This window comes from Ylistrum balloti, unplaced genomic scaffold (genome assembly GCF_031769215.1).
Source record: "Ylistrum balloti isolate Yb309-2 unplaced genomic scaffold, AGI_CSIRO_Ybal_v1 Utg369734, whole genome shotgun sequence".
Taxonomy (NCBI): Eukaryota; Metazoa; Mollusca; class Bivalvia; order Pectinida; family Pectinidae; genus Ylistrum; species Ylistrum balloti.
Window position 1 is genome coordinate 741,371 of NW_026781947.1, and position 21,605 is coordinate 762,975.

The 21,605-nt window shown below is 37.3% G+C and overlaps 1 protein-coding gene across 1 annotated transcript in view; it reads left to right on the forward strand.

Moving 5' to 3' along the window:
• The window catches only part of LOC132543014 (uncharacterized), a 39,528-nt gene extending 19,516 nt beyond the window's left edge, over positions 1 to 20,012 (forward strand). Inside the window, exons 4-14 of the mRNA XM_060206469.1 lie at positions 649 to 716; positions 1,724 to 2,085; positions 7,548 to 7,641; positions 7,984 to 8,341; positions 9,228 to 9,335; positions 10,099 to 10,189; positions 14,283 to 14,594; positions 16,567 to 16,787; positions 17,693 to 17,854; positions 18,155 to 19,245; positions 19,874 to 20,012. Coding sequence (XP_060062452.1) covers positions 649 to 716; positions 1,724 to 2,085; positions 7,548 to 7,641; positions 7,984 to 8,341; positions 9,228 to 9,335; positions 10,099 to 10,189; positions 14,283 to 14,594; positions 16,567 to 16,787; positions 17,693 to 17,854; positions 18,155 to 19,245; positions 19,874 to 20,012 — 3,006 coding nt within the window. The remainder of the gene's footprint in view (positions 1 to 648; positions 717 to 1,723; positions 2,086 to 7,547; positions 7,642 to 7,983; positions 8,342 to 9,227; positions 9,336 to 10,098; positions 10,190 to 14,282; positions 14,595 to 16,566; positions 16,788 to 17,692; positions 17,855 to 18,154; positions 19,246 to 19,873) is intronic.
• Positions 20,013 to 21,605: the final 1,593 nt, after the last annotated feature.

Genomic DNA, 21,605 nt, shown 5'->3' on the forward strand with positions numbered 1-21,605 from the left:
AGGGAAGCTGACAATGGGCTGTTATTTTTCAGTCCCCTGAAACTTGGACATGGAATCCATGGTATCCATTTTGTGTCATGATTACAAAATCATTTTATTCCTAAACAACAACTATTTTAAACTTCTTCTCAAGTTCAACCTAGGGGATTCATCTGAAACTTGCCTGAAATGATCCGGAAATGGCCCTGACAAAGTGTTATTATTTTTCTAGTCAGCCCAAAATCTTATATGGCTTCCTTGTTGGAAAACATTTGAAACCTCTAATTCAGTTTCTCTGGTGTCATTGATCTGAAATTTTTGGAGAAAGCTGAGAAACTGAAGTGAACAGTGTTTATGCTTTTGCAATTTGAAGTCCTGAAATATCATGATTTTTTTTAATTATTGAACAATTGTTTGTACTACATTTCTGCTATGATAGCATTAATAGGTCTTTACAGTCTGTTGAATGTTAAGGCCCATCAGTCTCTTATTTTACAGAGTTATGGCCCTTGGAAAAAATCAAGAAATTATCAGATTTTGCTTGTTTTCTGGTCTTTAGATATCAAACAATATTATTGAAAGACAATAGATTTTATTTTGGTATGTGTTCAGTACAATAGTGTTATGATGTGATATAGAAAAGTTAAAGGATTTATTTTTTACTTTCAGGGTGTGAAGGTTTATGATGACATTGACATTGACCAGATTCTTGCAGAAAACCAAGAAAACACAAGAAGGTAACACTTAGTGATCAAAATCAATCAAATGTTTGTTTATATCAATCAGGATCAAGCAGATGAAAAGTTCTATGGTCTCAGGTAAAATATTAGAGCTAGCAGTCACACATTGTCAGGTGAGAGTTTAGAGATATGGTCATATAATGTCAGGTGAGAGTTTAGAGATATGGTCAAACAATAAAAGGTCAGGTGAGAGTAAATATGTATCAGGTCTACAGTGTCAGGTGATAGTATATATGTATCAGGCCTACAGTGTCAGGTGATAGTATATATGTATCAGGCCTACAGTGTCAGGTGATAGTATATATGTATCAGGTCTACAGTGTCAGGTGAGAGTATATATGTATCAGGCCTACAGTGTCAGGTGAGAGTATATATGTATCAGGCCTACAGTGTCAGGTGAGAGTATATATGTATCAGCCTACAGTGTCAGGTGAGAGTATATATGTATCAGGCCTACAGTGTCAGGTGAGAGTATATATGTATCAGGCCTACAGTGTCAGGTGATAGTATATATGTATCAAGCCTACAGTGTCAGGTGAGAGTTTATATGTATCAGGCCTACAGTGTCAGGTGAGAGTATATATGTATCAGGTCTACAGTGTCAGGTGAGAGTATATATGTATCAGGCCTACAGTGTCAGGTGATAGTATATATGTATCAGGCCTACAGTGTCAGGTGAGAGTATATATGTATCAGGTCTACAGTGTCAGGTGAGAGTATATATGTATCAGGCCTACAGTGTCAGGTGATAGTATATATGTATCAGGCCTACAGTGTCAGGTGAGAGTATATATGTATCAGGCCTACAGTGTCAGGTGAGAGTATATATGTATCAGGCCTACAGTGTCAGGTGAGAGTATATATGTATCAGGCCTACAGTGTCAGGTGATAGTATATATGTATCAGGCCTACAGTGTCAGGTGAGGGTATATATGTATCAGGCCTACAGTGTCAGGTGAGAATATAGAGAGCTCAAATTATGATTTCTATCTTTGTTTCAATAGAAATTCTGAAGGGAATGAAGAAACCAACCTCTACGAAATTCCTGTGTTAAAACGACTTCCTTTCCAAGATGAAAACAGTGATGGGAAATCAGAAAGACCAAACAAAGATGGTCTCGGTGAATCTATATCAACAGAACCAGGCAATACAGAAAAAGGAGATGCCATGCCTCCACCTCTACCCCCACCTCTCCCTCCTCGCAGAGAACGAGCTCTTTCAGATGCTCAGAGCCGGAGTTCTGCTGGAAGTGTCTTGGAGGATAAACCACCAAGTTTGCCAGAAAGACCAAATCTACCTTCAAAATCAGAGATTTACAAACACGATTCCAAATCCGAGAAATCGCTTGATACCATGGATGAGCTTGGTATGTAACATTTATTTATCCTGATGATGTTAGTTATAATGCATCCTGTGATTTCTCTTCATTTCCTTGTAACTTGTTCATCTGTCTATGTCTGTCCATATGTCTGTGCCTTTAGTTTTTTGTCAATCTGCCTGTGCCTTTAACATGTCTGTATCTTTAGTCTTCTGTCCATCTGTCTGTATCTGATGTATGTCTGTTCATCTGCCTGTGCCTTTAGTTTTCTATCCATCTGTCTGTGCCTTTATATATCTGTCCATCTGTCTGTGCCTTTAGTCTTCTGTCCATCTGTCTGTATCTTTAGTATGTCTGTCCATCTGTCTGTGCCTTTAGTCTTCTGTCCATCTGTCTGTATCTTTAGTATGTCTGTCCATCTGCCTGTGCCTTTAATATGTCTGTCTATCTGTCTGTGCCTTTAGTCTTCTGTCCATCTTTCTGCTCTGTGCCTTTAGTATTTCTGTCCATCTGCCTGTGCCTTTAGTATGTCTGTCCATCTGTCTGTGCCTTTAGTCTTCTGTCCATCTGTCTGTATCTTTAGTATGTCTGTCCATCTGCCTGTGCCTTTAGTATGTCTGTCCATCTGCCTGTGCCTTTAGTCTTCTGTCCATTTTTCTGCTCTGTGCCTTTAGTATGTCTGTCCATCTGTCTGTGCCTTTAGTCCTCTGTCCATCTGTCTGTTCCTTTAGTCTTTTTTTTTTATCTGTCTGTCTTTCTGTCAATCTGTGTCTTAAGTATTTTTTTCGCATGTCTGTATCTAAGTCTGTCCATACATCTTCCTGTAGCCTTTCTTTACATTTAAAATGTCCGCTATAGTCTTTCTGTTCATCTGTCTGTGTGTATGTTGTTTTTTTCCTGACTGAATGACAGATTTAAACTTCAAGACACAGTCAAACTTTGTTGAATGTTCTACATCAAATAAAAAAAATCTGAATGTAAATACAGAATTGATCCTCACTTATAAATTACTGAACCACTGTGCCCATGGGTGATCTTATTATTTCTGGTGAGAAAGCAGCCATTAGATCTAATCTTAATCACAAGTCGTATTGTTGATCATTTCTGCCTAATATCTTGTGCCTGTAAATGATGGATTCAGTCAGATTTTGTGAATATTGCTGAGGAAGAAGTGTCTTTTCTTTTTTTCTTCTTCAGACAAAAAGTTACCTTATTTTATCAAACACGATCAGCTGAACACAAAACATAAACCTTTTGAAGTCCCAAGTGATATTTTATGATTTAAGAGAATTTTTAGTTGTAGAATTTCCTGTTTTCATGGCCCCTGATAGACTTGATAGAGCTGCTCTACAAAGGCACACCAAACAGTGCTATCAAGGATGGGAATCTTTCCGTTTAATATTTCTTGTATACCCCATGTGGTGAGGATTGACGTAATATGTTGAGAGTGGGTAATAATATCATATTTATAAATACAGGAATGTTGATATCAGCCAGTAAGTTACATTACCTTATAATAACGTTTTATTTAAAGTATTCGAGAAAATTCTATCGAAGAAGATACCATATTGCTTCCTTGTAATCCTTCATGTCCTTTCTAAATCAAAGTTGTTTATATAAAAATGTTGATTGATGATCGTTAACTATGATTTCCAAATGTTTCACCGCGAGACATCAACATCCCACCTCGGTCATTAGAAGTTCTTGCCAAGTGTTTCTGTATGATATAACATATTTATACATACCCTCCCCAACCTCCCCATTCCTCTCCTCTCTTACCTATTCCACCGCTGCAGAGATATTTTGATAAATATTACGTCATTGACCTGTAATAAGCCCATCCCTCTCAGATATCAAGTGTTGGACCCTAGACTTGTTGTTGTTTTTGGTCTTTTGAAACCTTACTTTCCTGTTTAACAAAAACACTGCTTGGATCAAAATATCAGCATTTATTTTAAGTCTATAGATACTAAACACACAATTCTGTTTCCTATTGACTGGTTGTTGTGTGTGCTGTAAGTAATACCTCATTGTTATGGCATGCTTTCATTATCACCTTCCCTTGACAGGTCATGACAGTCTACCACATTTTGTTCAAATGACAAAATGACCTTGACCTTCTTTCAAAGTAATGATACTGATCAGATGAATCTGATTGATATCTCAACATATTATGACCTCGTCATCAATTAAAACAAATGTTGAGATTTATTTTGTTTTATGTATTGATTCACTTGATCCTTTGTTTAAGAGAACAACTTTTCTTTAAAAAATAAGTGGCCTTTCAGAACAGTTGACCTCTGTAAGGAGGTTTATTAATCTGAGAAGTGGCTTTTCAGCTCATTTGGCCTCTGTATACAGGTCCATTAATCTGAGAAGTGGCCTCTGAAAACAGTAGGCCTCTGTATACAGGTCCATTATTCTGAGAAGTGACCTCTGTATACAGGTCCATTAATCTGAGAAGTGGCCTCTGAAAACAGGTGACCTCTGTTAACAGGTCCATTAATCTGAGAAGTGGCCTCTGAAAACAGGTGACCTCTGTTAACAGGTCCAATAATCTGAGAAGTGGCCTCTGAAAACAGGTGACCTCTGTTAACAGGTCCAATAATCTGAGAAGTGGCCTCTGAAAACAGTAGGCCTCTGTATACAGGTCCATTATTCTGAGAAGTGACCTCTGTAAACAGTAGGCCTCTGTATACAGGTCCATTATTCTGAGAAGTGACCTCTGTAAACAGTAGGCCTCTGTATACAGGTCCATTATTCTGAGAAGTGACCTCTGAAAACAGTAGGCCTCTGTATACAGGTCCATTAATCTGAGAAGTGGCCTCTGAAAACAGGTGACCTCTGTTAACAGGTCCATTAATCTGAGAAGTGGCCTCTGAAAACAGGTGACCTCTGTTAACAGGTCCAATAATCTGAGAAGTGGCCTCTGAAAACAGTAGGCCTCTGTATACAGGTCCATTAATCTGAGAAGTGGCCTCTGAAAACAGTAGGCCTCTGTATACAGGTCCATTAATCTGAGTAGTGGCTTCTGAAAACAGTAGGCCTCTGTATACAGGTCCAATAATCTGAGAAGTGGCCTCTGTATACAGGTCCATTAATCTGAGAAGTGGCCTCTGAAAACAGTAGGCCTCTGTATACAGGTCCATTATTCTGAGAAGTGGCCTCTGTAAACAGGTCCATTAATCTGAGAAGTGGCCTCTGAAAACAGTAGGCCTCTGTATACAGGTCCATTATTCTGAGAAGTGACCTCTGTAAACAGTAGGCCTCTGTATACAGGTCCATTATTCTGAGAAGTGACCTCTGTAAACAGTAGGCCTCTGTATACAGGTCCATTATTCTGAGAAGTGACCTCTGTAAACAGTAGGCCTCTGTATACAGGTCCATTAATCTGAGAAGTGGCCTCTGAAAACAGTAGGCCTCTGTATACAGGTCCATTAATCTGAGAAGTGGCCTCTGAAAACAGTAGGCCTCTGTATACAGGTCCATTAATCTGAGAAGTGGCCTCTGAAAACAGTAGGCCTCTGTATACAGGTCCATTATTCTGAGAAGTGACCTCTGAAAACAGGTGACCTCTGTTAACAGGTCCATTAATCTGAGAAGTGGCCTCTGAAAACAGTAGGCCTCTGTATACAGGTCCATTATTCTGAGAAGTGACCTCTGTATACAGGTCCATTATTCTGAGAAGTGGCCTCTGTAAACAGGTCCATTAATCTGAGAAGTGGCCTCTGAAAACAGTAGGCTTCTACAGGTCCATTAATCTGAGAAGTGGCCTCTGAAAACAGTAGGCTTCTACAGGTCCATTAATCTGAGAAGTGGCCTCTTTAAACAGATTAATTAATCGGAGAAGTGGCCTCTGAAAACAGCAGGCCTTTGTAACTACATTTACTTATGCCATGGAGTGTCCTCTGTGGGCAGGTTGCCTCTTTAAGCAGGTTTGTTAAGCTATGAAATGGCACCTTAAGACTTGGATGTATTTTTGACAGTCTGGTTTCAATTCAACTGAAATCTATTTTGTAACAGCATGCAGATATATGAAATACCAGCTTCATGCATAAAGATCAAGATATTTTCCGTGTAATTATCAGGTTCTTGTTTTCACATGTCTAGGCAGCCTCTGACAGACTAAATCTCCGATCAGGAACACATGTTTGGCCTCCCTATATCCCTCAATCCTAACATTGTTGATCAGCCACTGTTTCTGATGTATCTGTTAGAAATCAGTGTTGATAGATCCAACAAAATTACAGGGCTTCTCAGTCACATGAGTGATACATTCAAACCAAACAACTGTTTATCTCAAAATTTACAAATCATTACAACATTGCTTGGATTGATATCACATTCCAATATTTGATAACACACATGTGTATTTTTTAATCCTTACAGAAAACAGCTTGTAAACATTTATTTATAAATGTATATGATAAATTTGCTGTAATGAAGAATAACTAGTAAACGTTTGTTAATTAGTTTTGTAATGCATCAGAACAGAAATAACTCAAAGTTCTCACATGAATCTAGAAAGAATTTTAAAATAAAAAATTTTCTGATAGGAAGATGTGTCAGGGAGATCCACCTGTATACAGGACTTATTGTAACTCATAAGGTTTAAGGGGGCTTATTAGTGATGGGAAAGCAGTTAAAATCCAAAATGGATTATCGGTTAAAATTGGTTAAGATTTTTGTGGCAGTTTATCGCTTACATAATTGGCAGACTGTTTGTTCAATATTATACCATTTCTGTGTGGCAATATTTTCTATTTTTTGTAACTTTACTCTAAAAGTCTAAAATATCTCGCCTAGAATTTACCTAGAAAGGAAATGTATTCTGTTTGGCAATATTTCCCTGGTTTTTATGCCCCCGCCATTTATGGCCAGGGGCATATAGCATTGCCCATGTCCGTCCATCCGTCCCGTCCCGTCCCGTCCCGTCCCATCGCGTCCCGTCCCGTTGCGTCGCATCCCGTCCCGTCCCGTCCCGTCCCAAATCAGTATATACCACCTAACAACTTCATTTGGACCTTTCACTATTATTTCACATGGGGGGGCGGGGGCATTCATGTCTTACAGACATTTTCTAGTTTGTAACTGTAGTCTAAAAATCTAAAATATATTACCTAATATTTCCCTAGGAGTGGATACTGTTGGCAAATAGCATCTTGATCATTTATAACATGAACTTTATTTTTGCTAAAACACAAGAAAATATTGAGATACAGATAATTGATTATAAAACTACAATCTATCATGGCATTAGATGGGGTTAAATCATTAAATAATCAATTATGTTTAATCATCGTCCTATCACTAGTGCTAATACACTGAAACGAGGCAAAAGTTTGAGTCACATGTAATTACATTTATCTGTAACTGGAAAAAAAAACTACAGGAAACAAAATGATGACATCACATGTTATGTGTTGTGTTTAGTTTTTGTCTTTCTTGTTAAAATAAACAAAAACAATTATTTGCGTATTATTTAAAGGTTTTTTTGTTTGTATTTACAGACAATTGTGACGGGACGTCTTATGAGTCTTACGAGGAAGAATACCAACAACAAGATGTTGACGCCATGAACAAGTTCAACATCAAACTACCAAAGTAGGTTTAGTATCGCTATGACAACCAACAGTCAAGGAATACAATAGAAAATGGGAAACGGGGTCACAGTATTGAGGGGTTAAAACAATTAGGAAAAAGTTTTGTCAAAACAGGGATTACATGGGTCAAAAGATAGGAAGGTAAAAAGGGGTCAGAATTGATGGATCATGGCAAAAGGGTTGAAAAGTCAAAACATAGGGGAGGGTCTTGACTAAGGTGTCATAGCAAACAAAGGGTTAATAGGAAAGAAATTAAGATGAAGCAGTTACAGCAGGCTGTTTGAAGAACTAAATGGCTCAAAAAAATTCATAAATATTAATGGCGTACGTGTCTCACTTGCAGGCCTTTAAAGAAATCTAAGAGAAACCAGAAAATTTCGAAGTCTCGCTCCTCCAAGGAATGGGATATTGCTCTGCCATTCAGCTGTCTAGAGGAGGTGACTTTGTCAGGAGAGCTTCAGTACAAAGGGAAGTTATCCTGGACACGGAAGCTGATAGCTCTCACAGACGGACGGATGGTGTGTTACAAACCAGACAAAGCTGACAGTAAACCCGCTCTTGTGATCAACTTGACTGGATATGATGCTAGCTTTGTGGAGCGTGATAATCACCGAGGCTTTGATATCCGTCTGATGCATCCGGCTATGGAATTGCATCACTTCTTAACCGACTTCAAGGACTGGGCCAACATGTGGTGTGAGGTTAGAGTTCACAGATGTAAAGTGCAATATTCCTGGAAATTTAATTTTGCTTTGTTATGAGTCATTACAGGTAGCAAAAAATTATTATTTATCCAGTGAATGTATATCACATACTTCTATACTGGTTCAGCTGTGATATCTTATATGCAAAGTTTTTAACAAGAGCGTGATATGTGAAATTCTATCCCCACATATAAGTACCTACAGGAACAACAGGGAAATGAACAGCTCTGTCTCACAGTAATATTGGAAAATTAATCAGAGTTAAAGAGCCTCTGTTTTAGACTCAAAACATTTTTTCAAAAATAATTCTGGCTCACAAAAATTTTTGGGATAGTATATATGCTTGGTCTGTTCTTTCGTGTCTGGAGTTTAACTTTGCCTGCAGTTAAGCTAGGATCATGATACAAGGTGTATACATCGATCACATTCAGACGATTATAGAGTTATTTTTATTTCTTGTCCAGATCAAAACTTTGCCTGCATTAGAAGCAGGAAAATGAAATTAAGACTGTATATTGATTACACAAAGAGGATGTGCAGCGTACCAAATTCAGGGCCCACAACCCCTTAATTACAGCATTATTGCCCTTTGTTTAAAAATTTTATGTCCAATTTTGCTTTCATTTAACTGGGATATTGTAACTTGGCGGACACATTGGTTGATACTGAGAGAAAGTACAATATATCAAATTCAGTGCCTGAAACCCCTTTATTACAGAGTTATTGCCCTTTGTTGTCCAATATAGGCTTTTTTTGGGAGCATTCATCAGTTTGATATTATTGAATACTTCAAGAAATATATTGAAATGCTATCTGGAAATGTTATTTTAGTGGTTAGAACTATGCTTTGTTAAATGATTTGTGTGTGCTTGCTGTTTTACAGTATGTGAATCACATGTCCCAGGGTAAACCTCCACCTGGTCAGTATCATCACCTCGCACGCGGCTCCACCTTCACTGGCCTGGCAGCCAGTCATGTGTATGGTAGTAAGGTAAGGACCTATAACAATCACACACACTTGTATAGCAGTATGATCACACAATAGGAAGGATAGATATTCTTATGAAATTAGTACCAGTAATATTACAATGTTGAGCTGTGTCCATCCCTTTGTCGGAGGAACTATTCATTCTCAAAAAGAAAACTATTCAACTGATCTCTGCAAAACTTCATATCAAGCTATTAGATAGTAAAAACAATTTTTTTGCCTTCAATTTTTATCTGTGATACCATGGAGAAAATACTTGTGGAGAGGTCATACCAAGTTGTGGGTATGCTGGTTATGCTCCCTTTTTGACTCCTTGTTATGGTTTCTAAATTCCAAAGAATTCCGATGATGATAATTGTAGTCTTTGATGACTTTCTGGTTCACGCTACTGAGATGACACACCCAAGATAATCAACACACAGGTCTTTCCAAAACGAAAAGTACAAAGCAATTCCTTCCAAAGGGGAATTACTCTATAATTATAATATAACGTGGTGGTACGCTTTTGGGAAAACCTAAAAAACTTTTAACTTTTAACTCCCCCACCCCCCCGCAAAAAAAGAGATTTCTGGTATATATGGATTAATTGTCTTTCCAAGAATCTTTTGTAGAAATTTGATTCAAATCTGATAATAATCTTAGAGAGTAAAAAAAGTGATTGCAAAATAATAAGGGAGGGGAAAAAAACAATATTTAATAATAATTTATTGTTTTGTATTCTGGTGGATTAAATCCATTTATTTATAATTTTATCTTTTTTTATCAGACTGACATTGGCCATTCTGCATCCAACCTCTCCACATGTAGCAGTGATAACCAAGAATTTGATCCTTCATCTCTTAAACGTCGTAAACGAAGTAAGTTTGACTACATCCTGTCACCAAAATCCTCTTCATCGGACATTGTAAGTCAACCAGATTTGTGTCTGACACAGTAATGGAACATCCTGTAAAACGATTTGTGTCTGACACACAGTAATGGAATATCCTGTAAAACGATTTGTGTCTGACACACAGTAATGGAATATCCTGTAAAACGATTTGTGTCTGACACACAGTAATGGAATATCCTGTAAAACGATTTGTGTCTGACACACAGTAATGGAATATCCTGTAAAACGATATGTCTGACACACAGTAATGGAATATCCTGTAAAACGATATGTCTGACACACAGTAATGGAATATCCTGTAAAACGATTTGTGTCTGACACACAGTAATGGAATATCCTGTAAAACGATTTGTCTGACACACAGTAATGGAATATCCTGTAAAACGATTTGTGTCTGACACACAGTAATGGAATATCCTGTAAAACGATTTGTGTCTGACACACAGTAATGGAATATCCTGTAAAACGATATGTCTGACACACAGTAATGGAATATTCTGTAAAAAGAATCATTATAGACTTTTGTTAGTATTGTATATCAAACATTTTTATCATAGGAATTCTGATGTGATTCTTGTAAATGCTAAATGATATTCTAAAACATTTAAACCACTTTGCAGTATACACATGTATATTGATAACTGAGGTATAATTTCTTGAAGTTAAGAATTTAGAAATAAGAGAGAGTTTCTGATTTCAGATCAATTTTTTTAAAATCACCTTCTAGATACAGTATCTGATATTAGCTTGATGTATTAAAATAGATATAGAAGCTATTTAGTTTCTAAATTGGATTAGTTTCCAAAGTTAAAAATGAATAAATCTTAGAAATGAATATGAAATATCGTTGCTAGATAAAGTACATATCATTACAATAGTTTCATAACTTATCATTAAAATTAGATGCTAGATTAAGTACTGGTTGATTATTGTTGTTAACATCATACAAGGGAGATAACTCTTCAGTTACTCACATTTCACAAGGGAGATAACTCTTCAGTTACTCCCATTTCACAAGGGAGATAACTCTTCAGTTACTAGCATATCTAAAAGGAGAGGTCTTTAGCACCAAGTTTACACAATAAAAGCCTCAGACCACAATTAATTTCCCTCTATGTTTTTACAGAGAAAAATAACAACTATAAATATTTTGAAATTTTTCAAAGGATATATTTATTTTAATTTGTATGTCTATGTAAGCTAAACTTACAGTGAGCTGAAATGCATCTAATGACCATTAAAAAAAACCTGAAAGATATTTCCATTTGAATATCAATACACTATAAGAAAGTGAGGAAAATTTCACAAAATCAATAAATAATCCTAATTTCACACATAAACCTGAACCTTTGTCAAAAGAAAGCACCTCTAAAACAGATTTCCACAAAAATATGTACATTTCTGCCACAGATCAGGCAGGTAAATTATTTACTAACTGAAACGAAATTTTGTTGTGGGCAGCATTCAAGTACATTGGCCTGGAAGTATAATTGTTGTCTGAGCTAGCAAGGGAAACATACAGATAACTCCCCAGTACTAACATCACACAAGGGAGACAACTCCCCAGTACTAACATCACACGAGGGAGATAACTCCCCAGTACTAACATCACACAAGGAAGATTACTATTTGGTACTAATTTGGAGTAGTCCTACTACAGCATTACTAACATCAATAGTGTTAAGCCATTTCAATAATTTGATGTTCCCAATAGCAACCCTTAGTGTTCAAGACAATCAGACATATCATGGTAATAGTGTTCCAGTCGTTCATGTATAAACAGACTGAACTCGAGATATAATTGACCAGCTTCCTTGTAAGTAGTTAAATGATTTCACAGGGAATTGTTAGGCCTTGATTCTCAATATGTGTGTTGGACTCACAGATGAGGGAAGAAACTTTAATTGAGAAGTGCCTATTGTGATCATTTTGACCTTTAATTGACCTTTATTTACAGTGGAAGCATCTGATACACAACTTCACCTGATTTTGAGAGGTATACTAGAGCTAGAACTTAAACTTTGACCTTCCTCATTGCTTGACCTTTCACCCTCCCTCATTACCTGACTTGACCTTCCATTTATGCTTGACCTTTGACCTTACCTCAATGCCTGACTTTTGACCTACTATCATTGCTTGACCTTTGACCTTCCTTCATTGCCTGACTTTTGACCTTCTCTCATTGCTTGACATGTTACCATTTTCATTGTTTGACCTTTGATCCTCTGGTATTGCTTGGCCATGATTGCTTGCCTTGATAACCTAAGCCTGCATTTACTAGGTCAAGACCTTTCACCTTATGACCCTTGACAAATTTTTACTGCAATTCATATTGAACCACTATACTAACAAATGAAAATTGTTTTTCATACAAATATATTTGTATTCATTAAGAAATAGGGAGTTTTTTTTTTCTCTTTATACAAGGTGTAATGATGATCATTTTTCCTTGAATTAGAGTATTTCATGTGCTTGTTTTTCCATGAGTCCTTGCCTGATTTCTCCAAATTTTTTTTCCCAAAAATTAACTTAATTCAAACAATTTTCAGCAAATTACTAAGATTAGTTTTACCCTCTAGAGTATCAGGCTTTGACACTGTGGTACTGATGTTGCCGTATATTTCCATGACATAAAGCTAGAGAGCAAGCTTCTTAAATAATCTCCTATACATGTGTGGCATGTAATGGAAAGCCACAACTTTCTTGCAGAATTAAACTGATATGGTATCCTTCTCCCTGCGCACTGTTTATAAATTTGAAAGATTTGATATATTGAATTAAGCCTTGAAAGGTGTGTCTGTGGGAGAAAACCTTGTAAAAACCCACATGGTAGGGAGTAAGATGCCATACCTGTTCCACATGTCCAGGAAATCAAACCCTGGATGCCTAGGTGAACGGCTTAGTACCTTATCATTGTACAGGCTTCTTTAGTATTATCATCTCATATATATGTGTTCCTGTCTGATTGTTCCACACATCAATGCCTGAGCTGGCTTAGATCAAATCTGATTTAAGGGAAGGTTGAAAAAGTAGAAATCTGTCTTGGAATAGTTGAGAAAAGGGAAAGTACTTACTGGATGTTAGGCCAGATCGGTGATGTCTGAATATTCAGCAAAACCAGATTAGGGGAGACTTGCAAGTGGAACAACCAGATTAGTGGTGAGTGGGACAACCAGATTAGTGGTACGTGGATAATAGGACAACCAGATTAGTGGTGGGCTGATAGTGGGACAACCAGATTAGTGGTGGGCTGATAGTGGGACAATCAGATTAGTGGTGACTGGATAGTGGGACAACCAGATTAGTGGTGGGTAGATAGTGGGACAATCAGATTAGTGGTGGGTAGATAGTGGGACAACCAGATTAGTGGTGGGTAGATAGTGGGACAACCAGATTAGTGGTGGGCTGATAGTGGGACAACCAGATTAGTGGTGAATGGATAGTGGTACAATCAGATTAGTGGTGGGCTGATAGTGGGACAACCAGATTAGTGGTGGGCTGATAGTGGGACAATCAGATTAGTGGTGACTGGATAGTGGGACAACCAGATTAGTGGTGGGTAGATAGTGGGACAATCAGATTAGTGGTGGGTAGATAGTGGGACAACCAGATTAGTGGTGACTGGATAGTGGGACAACCAGATTAGTGGTGGGTAGATAGTGGGACAATCAGATTAGTGGTGGGTAGATAGTGGGACAACCAGATTAGTGGTGGGTAGATAGTGGGACAACCAGATTAGTGGTGGGCTGATAGTGGGACAACCAGATTAGTGGTGAATGGATAGTGGTACAATCAGATTAGTGGTGGGCTGATAGTGGGACAACCAGATTAGTGGTGGGCTGATAGTGGGACAATCAGATTAGTGGTGACTGGATAGTGGGACAACCAGATTAGTGGTGGGCTGATAGTGGGACAACCAGATTAGTGGTGAGTGGATAGTGGGACAATCAGATTAGTGGTGGATGGATAGATTGTACCCAAATGAATTAGATAATGAACAATATTTTCCAAAATGAGATTTTTGTTCTGTAGCAAGTACTCTGACATTTTGTTTACAGAACATTCCAGAAAAGTCAGTAGAATGGGATCAATAGCGTTTCGTGCCACACAGTTTTTTGAAAACATTGGTAAAAAGCCGACTACAAAGAAGTCCGCGTCCTTCCACAGTCCGTCAACTATGAGCCTTGGAGACCTACAGGAGACACGGATGAGTACATGTAGTGACTCCCTAGGATTCTCTCCCCTTCCCACTCCAACCTCGTCTGTTCCTGATACGCCAGTCTTCCTGGAACCCACAAATGACAACAGCTTTACAAGGTCTCCTGTGGAGAAAAAAATGTGCCATATTGACCCACGTATTAAACATCAAGGTAAGCTAACTGACTTGCTCCTCTCCATGTAAATCTGAAACACTGTGTAAGCTTTCACTTACATCAATGTCACTGCCTTAAAAACTGTTCACTTCAGTATTATAAAGTGTAAAACTTACACAATCAAACTGGGAATAAATTTGGTAAACTACAATAAAACACAACTCTCTTAAATAAAAAAAAATTGTTTCGTGAAAAATCTTTTATTTCTCTTGCATATTTCTCCTATTACTCACAACAAACATGTGTGAAATGTTCAAACCTTACACATATAGAAAAAAATTTCTCTGTGTGATAAATTCTACACAATTCTGTTTGCTTGACTGAACAACTGTATTTAGGAGGATTTTATGTCATGGATGACTTCACATGCATCTATTATGATAATTGCTTTTACAGAAATACTGGAGATAATATTTAAATAGAAGAATGCAGCTTTGTATAAATTGTAGTCATTGACCTTAAGACCTTAAGACTCATAAACACTTGAGAAATTTCATCTGTTGAATAAAGTTTAGGCAGTTCAGTTTTCAAGAGATGTGCATCAGAAAATTTGATGATAGTAAAGCGAGGAACACAAATTTACCTGAAGTTAAATATTTCTATGCAGGAGAAAAAGAATAACAACCTTATTTTAAAGGGAAGATTTCAAAAACAGCAACAATTAAGTTTACTTTGTTTTGGTCTGAAATGTTTCCTAAATTGACTAAAAACTTTTATGTAAAACTTTCTAATTACACCTCCAACACTGCTCTTATTTCATAATTAATTTCATCCTAACTATAGGAGTGATTTTAGGACAATTAATTACAGAAATTGTATATTTTCATTGAATAATGAAAAATCTTGATATGGTAAAAACAGCTTTAATCTCATTCCATCAAAACTCGCTTATCACTGAACATGGGTTATTACTGGACACAGGGTTATTACTGGATACAGGGTTATCACTGGACACAGGGTTATTACTGGACACAGGGTTATTACTGGATACAGGGTTATTACTGGACACAGGGTTATTACTGGACACAGGGTTATCACTGGACACAGGGTTACTGGATGCAGGGTTATAAGTGGACACAGAGTTATTACTGGACACAGGGTTATTACTGGATACAGGGTTATCACTGGACACAGGGTTATTACTGGACACAGGGTTATTTCTGGATACAGGGTTATCACTGGACACAGGGTTATTACTGGATACAGTGTTATCACTGGACACAGAGTTATCACTGGACACCGGGTTGTCACTGGAGTCAGGATTATCACTGGACTCAGGGTTATTACTGGATACAGGGTTATCACTGGACACAGGGTTATTACTGGACAAGGTTATCACTGGACTCAGGGTTATCACTGGACACAGGGTTATTACTTGACACAGGGTTATCACTGGACGCAGGGTTACTGGATGCAGGGTTATAAGTGGACACAGAGTTATTACTGGACACAGGGTTATTACTGGACACAGGGCTATCACTGTACACAGGGTTATTACTAGACACAGGGTTATTTCTGGATACAGGGTTATCACTGGACACAAGGTTATTACTGGACACAGGGTTATTACTGGATACAGTGTTATCACTGGACACAGGGTTATCACTGGACACTGGGTTGTCACTGGAGTCAGGGTTATCACTGGACTCAGGGTTATTACTGGATACAGGGTTATCACTGGACACAGGGTTATTACTGGACAAGGTTATCACTGGACTCAGGGTTATCACTGGACACAGGGTTATTACTGGACACAGGGTTATCACTGGACGCAGGGTTACTGGATGCAGGGTTATAAGTGGACACAGAGTTATTACTGGACACAGGGTTATTACTGGACACAGGGCTATCACTGTACACAGGGTTATTACTAGACACAGGGTTATCACTGTACACAGGGTTATTACTGGACACAGGCATATTACTGGACACTGAAAAAATACAGAAATATTTCGTTTCACTTTTACAGGCTATCTGCACATCTACAGCAGTTTCAACCGGAGACGTTGGGGGCGTCGCTGGTGTGTGATACGTGGCAGTATGTTTGAGTGTTACCGTACAAAAAACAGTACTGTATGTGAACTCGAGGTCTGGCTACGAAACTGTTTCCTGCGCCGTGCCACTGAGGAGACAAAGAGTGAACTAGGACTGATGTTGGTAGAGAAAGAAGTGGAGAAAATTACAGTAGAGGTATTAAGATGTGTGACTTGCTGGAGGTTCTGTCACATCACAATGGAGAAAGCTTATTTTTGTTCTCTTTCCCCCTCCATCTTTTAGATTTTAGCTCACCTGGTCTGAAGGACCCTTGGGGCAAGAGAACCAAATTTGTATAAATGGATCTCAGCCCCTTGGGTCAAGAGGGGCATGACCCTAAATGGGAAATTTTGTAAGTTCTATAAAATCCTACTCCTCCCATAGGAATGATTGGATTTTGCCCAAATTTTTTCTGAAGCATCTTTAGGCAACAGAAACACAATTTTGTATAAACAGTGGAATTTGGACCACTGGGGCAGAAGAGGCAGGGCCCAAAATGGGAAATTGGGAAATAGAGCAAATATTTAAAAGCCTACTCTACCTGGAGGAATGATTGGATTTTGTCCAAATTTGGTCTGAAGCATCCTTAGTCAACAGTGTAAACAGTGAGACTTGGGGCCTTCTGGAGGGGAGGAGTGGGGCCAAATAGAAGAAATGGAGCAAGTTCTTGAAAAAGCTTCTTCTGCAGGAATGCCTTGATTTTGTCCCAAATTAGTCTTAGGCATGCTTAGTGGGTAAAGGGCATCAGCTTTGTGTAAACATTGAGTGTTAGACCTCTAGGGGATGAGGGGCACAGAGCCCAACTACAAAAGTAGGGAAATTTCTTTAAAATCCTTTTTTATGGTAAAACCTTGATTCTGTCGTGATTTGGTCTGAAGCATACCTGATTGAATTTTAAAAGATATCTGTCAAATTTTGAATTCTTTGTAAAACGACTAAAAATTTGTCAAATGCTGATACTTTTATACATGGGTGCATAGGGATTCTTGTCTTACAGATATTTTTTAATTTGAACATGTTTTCATACACATTTTGGTACAATGTGCTACTGTCCCTTCCAGCCCCTTGACCGGTCCGAGATGGGGAGCTGGTTACGGTCGCTGATGAATGAGAGTATGACACAGCAGATTCCTGAAGGGCTGGAGGAAATGTGGGAAGACGAGTCGCCGTACCACGACATCAAAACAGAGGACCTTAACTCATCAGATGGCTTCCATTACGAGGTTTGTTTTTTTGAAAGTCAACAAAGAAACGAAATGCTACGAGTTATTATTTTTTAAAAATAGAACTATTGAACTGATATCCATGTCCATCCTTGTAAAGCATAGAACTGAATTACTTAATGAAGTTGATAACGAGAGTATTTAAGAATGGTCTATTTGTATTTTTGTATTCTTTGACTTAATATCTATCAATTTTAAAAATGGCAGATATGATATTTTAAAAGGGATTGGAGATTCATGTCTTGTATTTTTGCTCTAGTTCTTTCAAGTGTAAGCATGGAAGTAAATTGATTGTTGTAGGACCCTCCTGAACCTCCAGCACGTCCTTTCCATCATTATGACCTTGGTGACAATGATACCATCACCTCACTGGACTTCAACAACTCGCTTCGTCTGAACTCTCCTGGCGAGGGTCACACAGAAGGTGTTAGTCCACGTGTACGTGGTGAGGTGACTGGTGATTTGTATACACAGGTACGGAAGAGTTCCACGGGGACGCTAGAAGAAGAAGAAAACAATGCGACGTCTGTGATAAACAATAGGTCTCTGTCGAAGACGGAAGAAATTCATTCATCCTTCTCCTCACCAAGGGGAGCTAACTCACCACTTGGAAACAGGTCTGTGTTTGGTACTTCATATCAAGGAGATGACGATAGCGGAGAAAGTAGTATGTTCGCTGATATTTTAACCAAAATCAACCGTCATTTTAGTAGAGAAAATGATCAGAAGGACCTTGACAGCCTGAATCAAGATAATTTTCGAATAGAAAGTGATCATTTCAGTTCGGAAAATGAACATTTTACAGCTAGCTCAGAAAACACACAAGATGATATAGAACATTTATTATGTGAAAACGGACTTAATGAAATTGTGGAAGATAGTGACTCAGATAAAAATACAGATACTGCATACAACAGTGGCGTTAACTCGGAAAACAGTTCCCTGGAACGGAAGAACCGAGGCAGTGATCAAGGATCTCTTACACATTCCCAGAACGACCTTGACACCATGAGTCAGGCGACCGACATACTTGTGAGTCCCCTTGAGGACTCGGTTTCTTTTCCTGACTCGAATAACCTAGTACATATAGAGGTCACGAGTCCTAGTGAGGATTCAAACTGTCAAAATATGGACCAGTCAGATAATGGAATTTCCTTATTGGACCAATCAGATGCTGGCGATTCTGTGCATGTGATTGAAGTCATGGAGGATGACAAGACAGGCTTCAGTGGTTCGGAAAACAAGAAGGATTCGATAGATAATAAAGCATCCCGTGATCAATGTGATTCAGCAATATATGAGGCGGAGATTGACTGTGAGGAGCCAGCACAGGTGACATTACAGAAAGTGGAGCAGCTACGTACACATCTCGTGGAACTGAAGGAAAAAAGGTGAAAACCTCTTTTACAGGGTTTAACAGTTAGAAATAAAACTCTCTAATATTAAACTGTACCAAGTTTTTGTAATAAAGTTTGATAATAACAGACCAAGTTTTTGTAGTAAAGTTTGATAATAACAGACCAAGTTTTTGTGGTAAAGTTATGATAATAACAGACCAAGTTTTTGTGGTAAAGTTATGATAATAACAGACCAAGTTTTTGTGGTAAAGTTTGACAATAACAGACCAAGTTTTTGTGGTAAAGTAGAAATTCTGCTTTTTAAGAAAAAGTCTTTCTGATGTAGAAACACAATGTAATGGTAATGTGTTACTGTAAAAACAACCATTTTTGTTGGGATTAATTTTCTCTGATTTCATTGGTACTCTTATACCACAAATTCATATGTCCATGAACTATTAAAATAAATAGGAGTAGGTTTATTGAGCTATATCTATCTAGGAAATCAAGTATCCACCAAATACATGTAGTCATTTTTTCAAAAAATAAAAAAAAATTGAGACCTACAAAAACATCAATGTTACAGTGATTTTAAAGAAATCTTAGAAGGAAGGCATTACAAACTGTTCTAATTTTATAGAAACACCTACATGCTAATATACAAATATTTCTGATGTTGTAGAATATTGGTGCGTGATCAGAAGAATCAGATGGAGACTGGATGTGAGCGCGACTCCCTGGAGGAGGAATATCTCCAACTTGATCATGAGTGTAAACACGTTGCCACACAGATCTCCATCTTGGAGCAGCAAGTGGCCTGAGACAGTCTCAATGATGTTATCACTATGTCTGCCTTAAATAAAAATCTAGACTCATAACCACAGAATACAAATTGTCAGGAATATTGAAACCAGAAGTTTTTTTATCAACTCAGAATGAATTTGATATCGGAAATATCAGAAATTTTGTGTAATGTTGATGTTTAAGTGATTTTTTGTATAGAAAGTTATCTCCAGTGTCTTTGATATCTATTGCCCTCCCACTTCATCACATTTATTGATGTCAAGAACTTCCATTGATACAGATTTGTTGTATCATGTGCTATTTGTAAACCAATCACAGCAGTATAGATCTGTAACACTTTCGAGATATGCGACGTCTGAACGTGATGCAATTCAAATGCACCCTATACAAGTATCCCAGACTTCTGTACATATCTCAGAATTCTGTACATTATTGTTCAGTGCTATGTATTTCTGAATATTTCTTTTAAACGGTAAGAGAGCTAAACTTTCACCAAGTGCTATCTATAAATAGATTTATTTTGGGTCTTCTGTAACAATCAGTGCTTATATGTGAAGACAACATTTATAAAGTACAAATGTAAATTGTACCCTTATATTCCGCACAAAGAAATAAGAATGTCTTTGATTGTCCTGCGGTATATCAAATTTAAGCTTATCATGAAGATCAGAATGGTATTTTTTCTTAGCCAAAAGAAATCAACTTCTTGATAATTAATATAAATATGCAAGTAATAGAGATTCAGGTAGAGGTGACGATTAAACATGGCAAGATTTTTTTATAATCAATAGAAAAATTTACTATTTCACTGAAATGTTATGTTAAATGTATAAATATAAAGTTGTGAAATGTGGTACATGTTGTGATAAAAAAATCAAAAAAATTAAAATCAAATTATTTTCAAGTTTCATCAACGATTCGATAAAAATCAAATGGCCTGAAATATTGAATCTTTTTTTTTTTTTTTCAAAATATTGCTGTATATCATAAATACAAATTGAAATAGAAAGCAATTTAAAAATCAAACCTTGTTTATTCAAAATTAAATGCTTTTTGCAATAATTTTACCATTATCTTTAAATGATTGTGTTTTCATTTATCACTAGTTCTGTAGAAAGAGGTAGGGGCTAGCTACCTGCAGCTATGGAGTTGAGGTTGTTTTTTCCAGGTATTTTAATGTTTTGTTAAAATAGACTTGTGTTTTGTTAGACATTTTAAGGTTGTGCTTTTTTTATCATGATAATGTTGATGTAGTGATTACACTGTTAATGATCTATACAACTACACTAGCTGTAGATTATCTTTTGTACTGCACAGCATTTATTATCTTGGGATTTCAACATTTTGAAGATTATACAGAATACTGTAACATCAGTAATTTTTGTGGGCGATTTATTTTCATTGATTTTGTGGGTACTTTTGATCTGTGAATACGTATGTCCAGACTGTTAAGATATGTATAAGTTGATTCAATGAGCCATATTTATCCACAATATTAAATGTCCATGGACCAGCAATTTTTACAACTGGGCCCCACAAAAATAAATGATTTAACAGTAGTTTGTTTATCACCCAGTCCTGATGTCTACTACAGGTATTGCTGGGTTTAG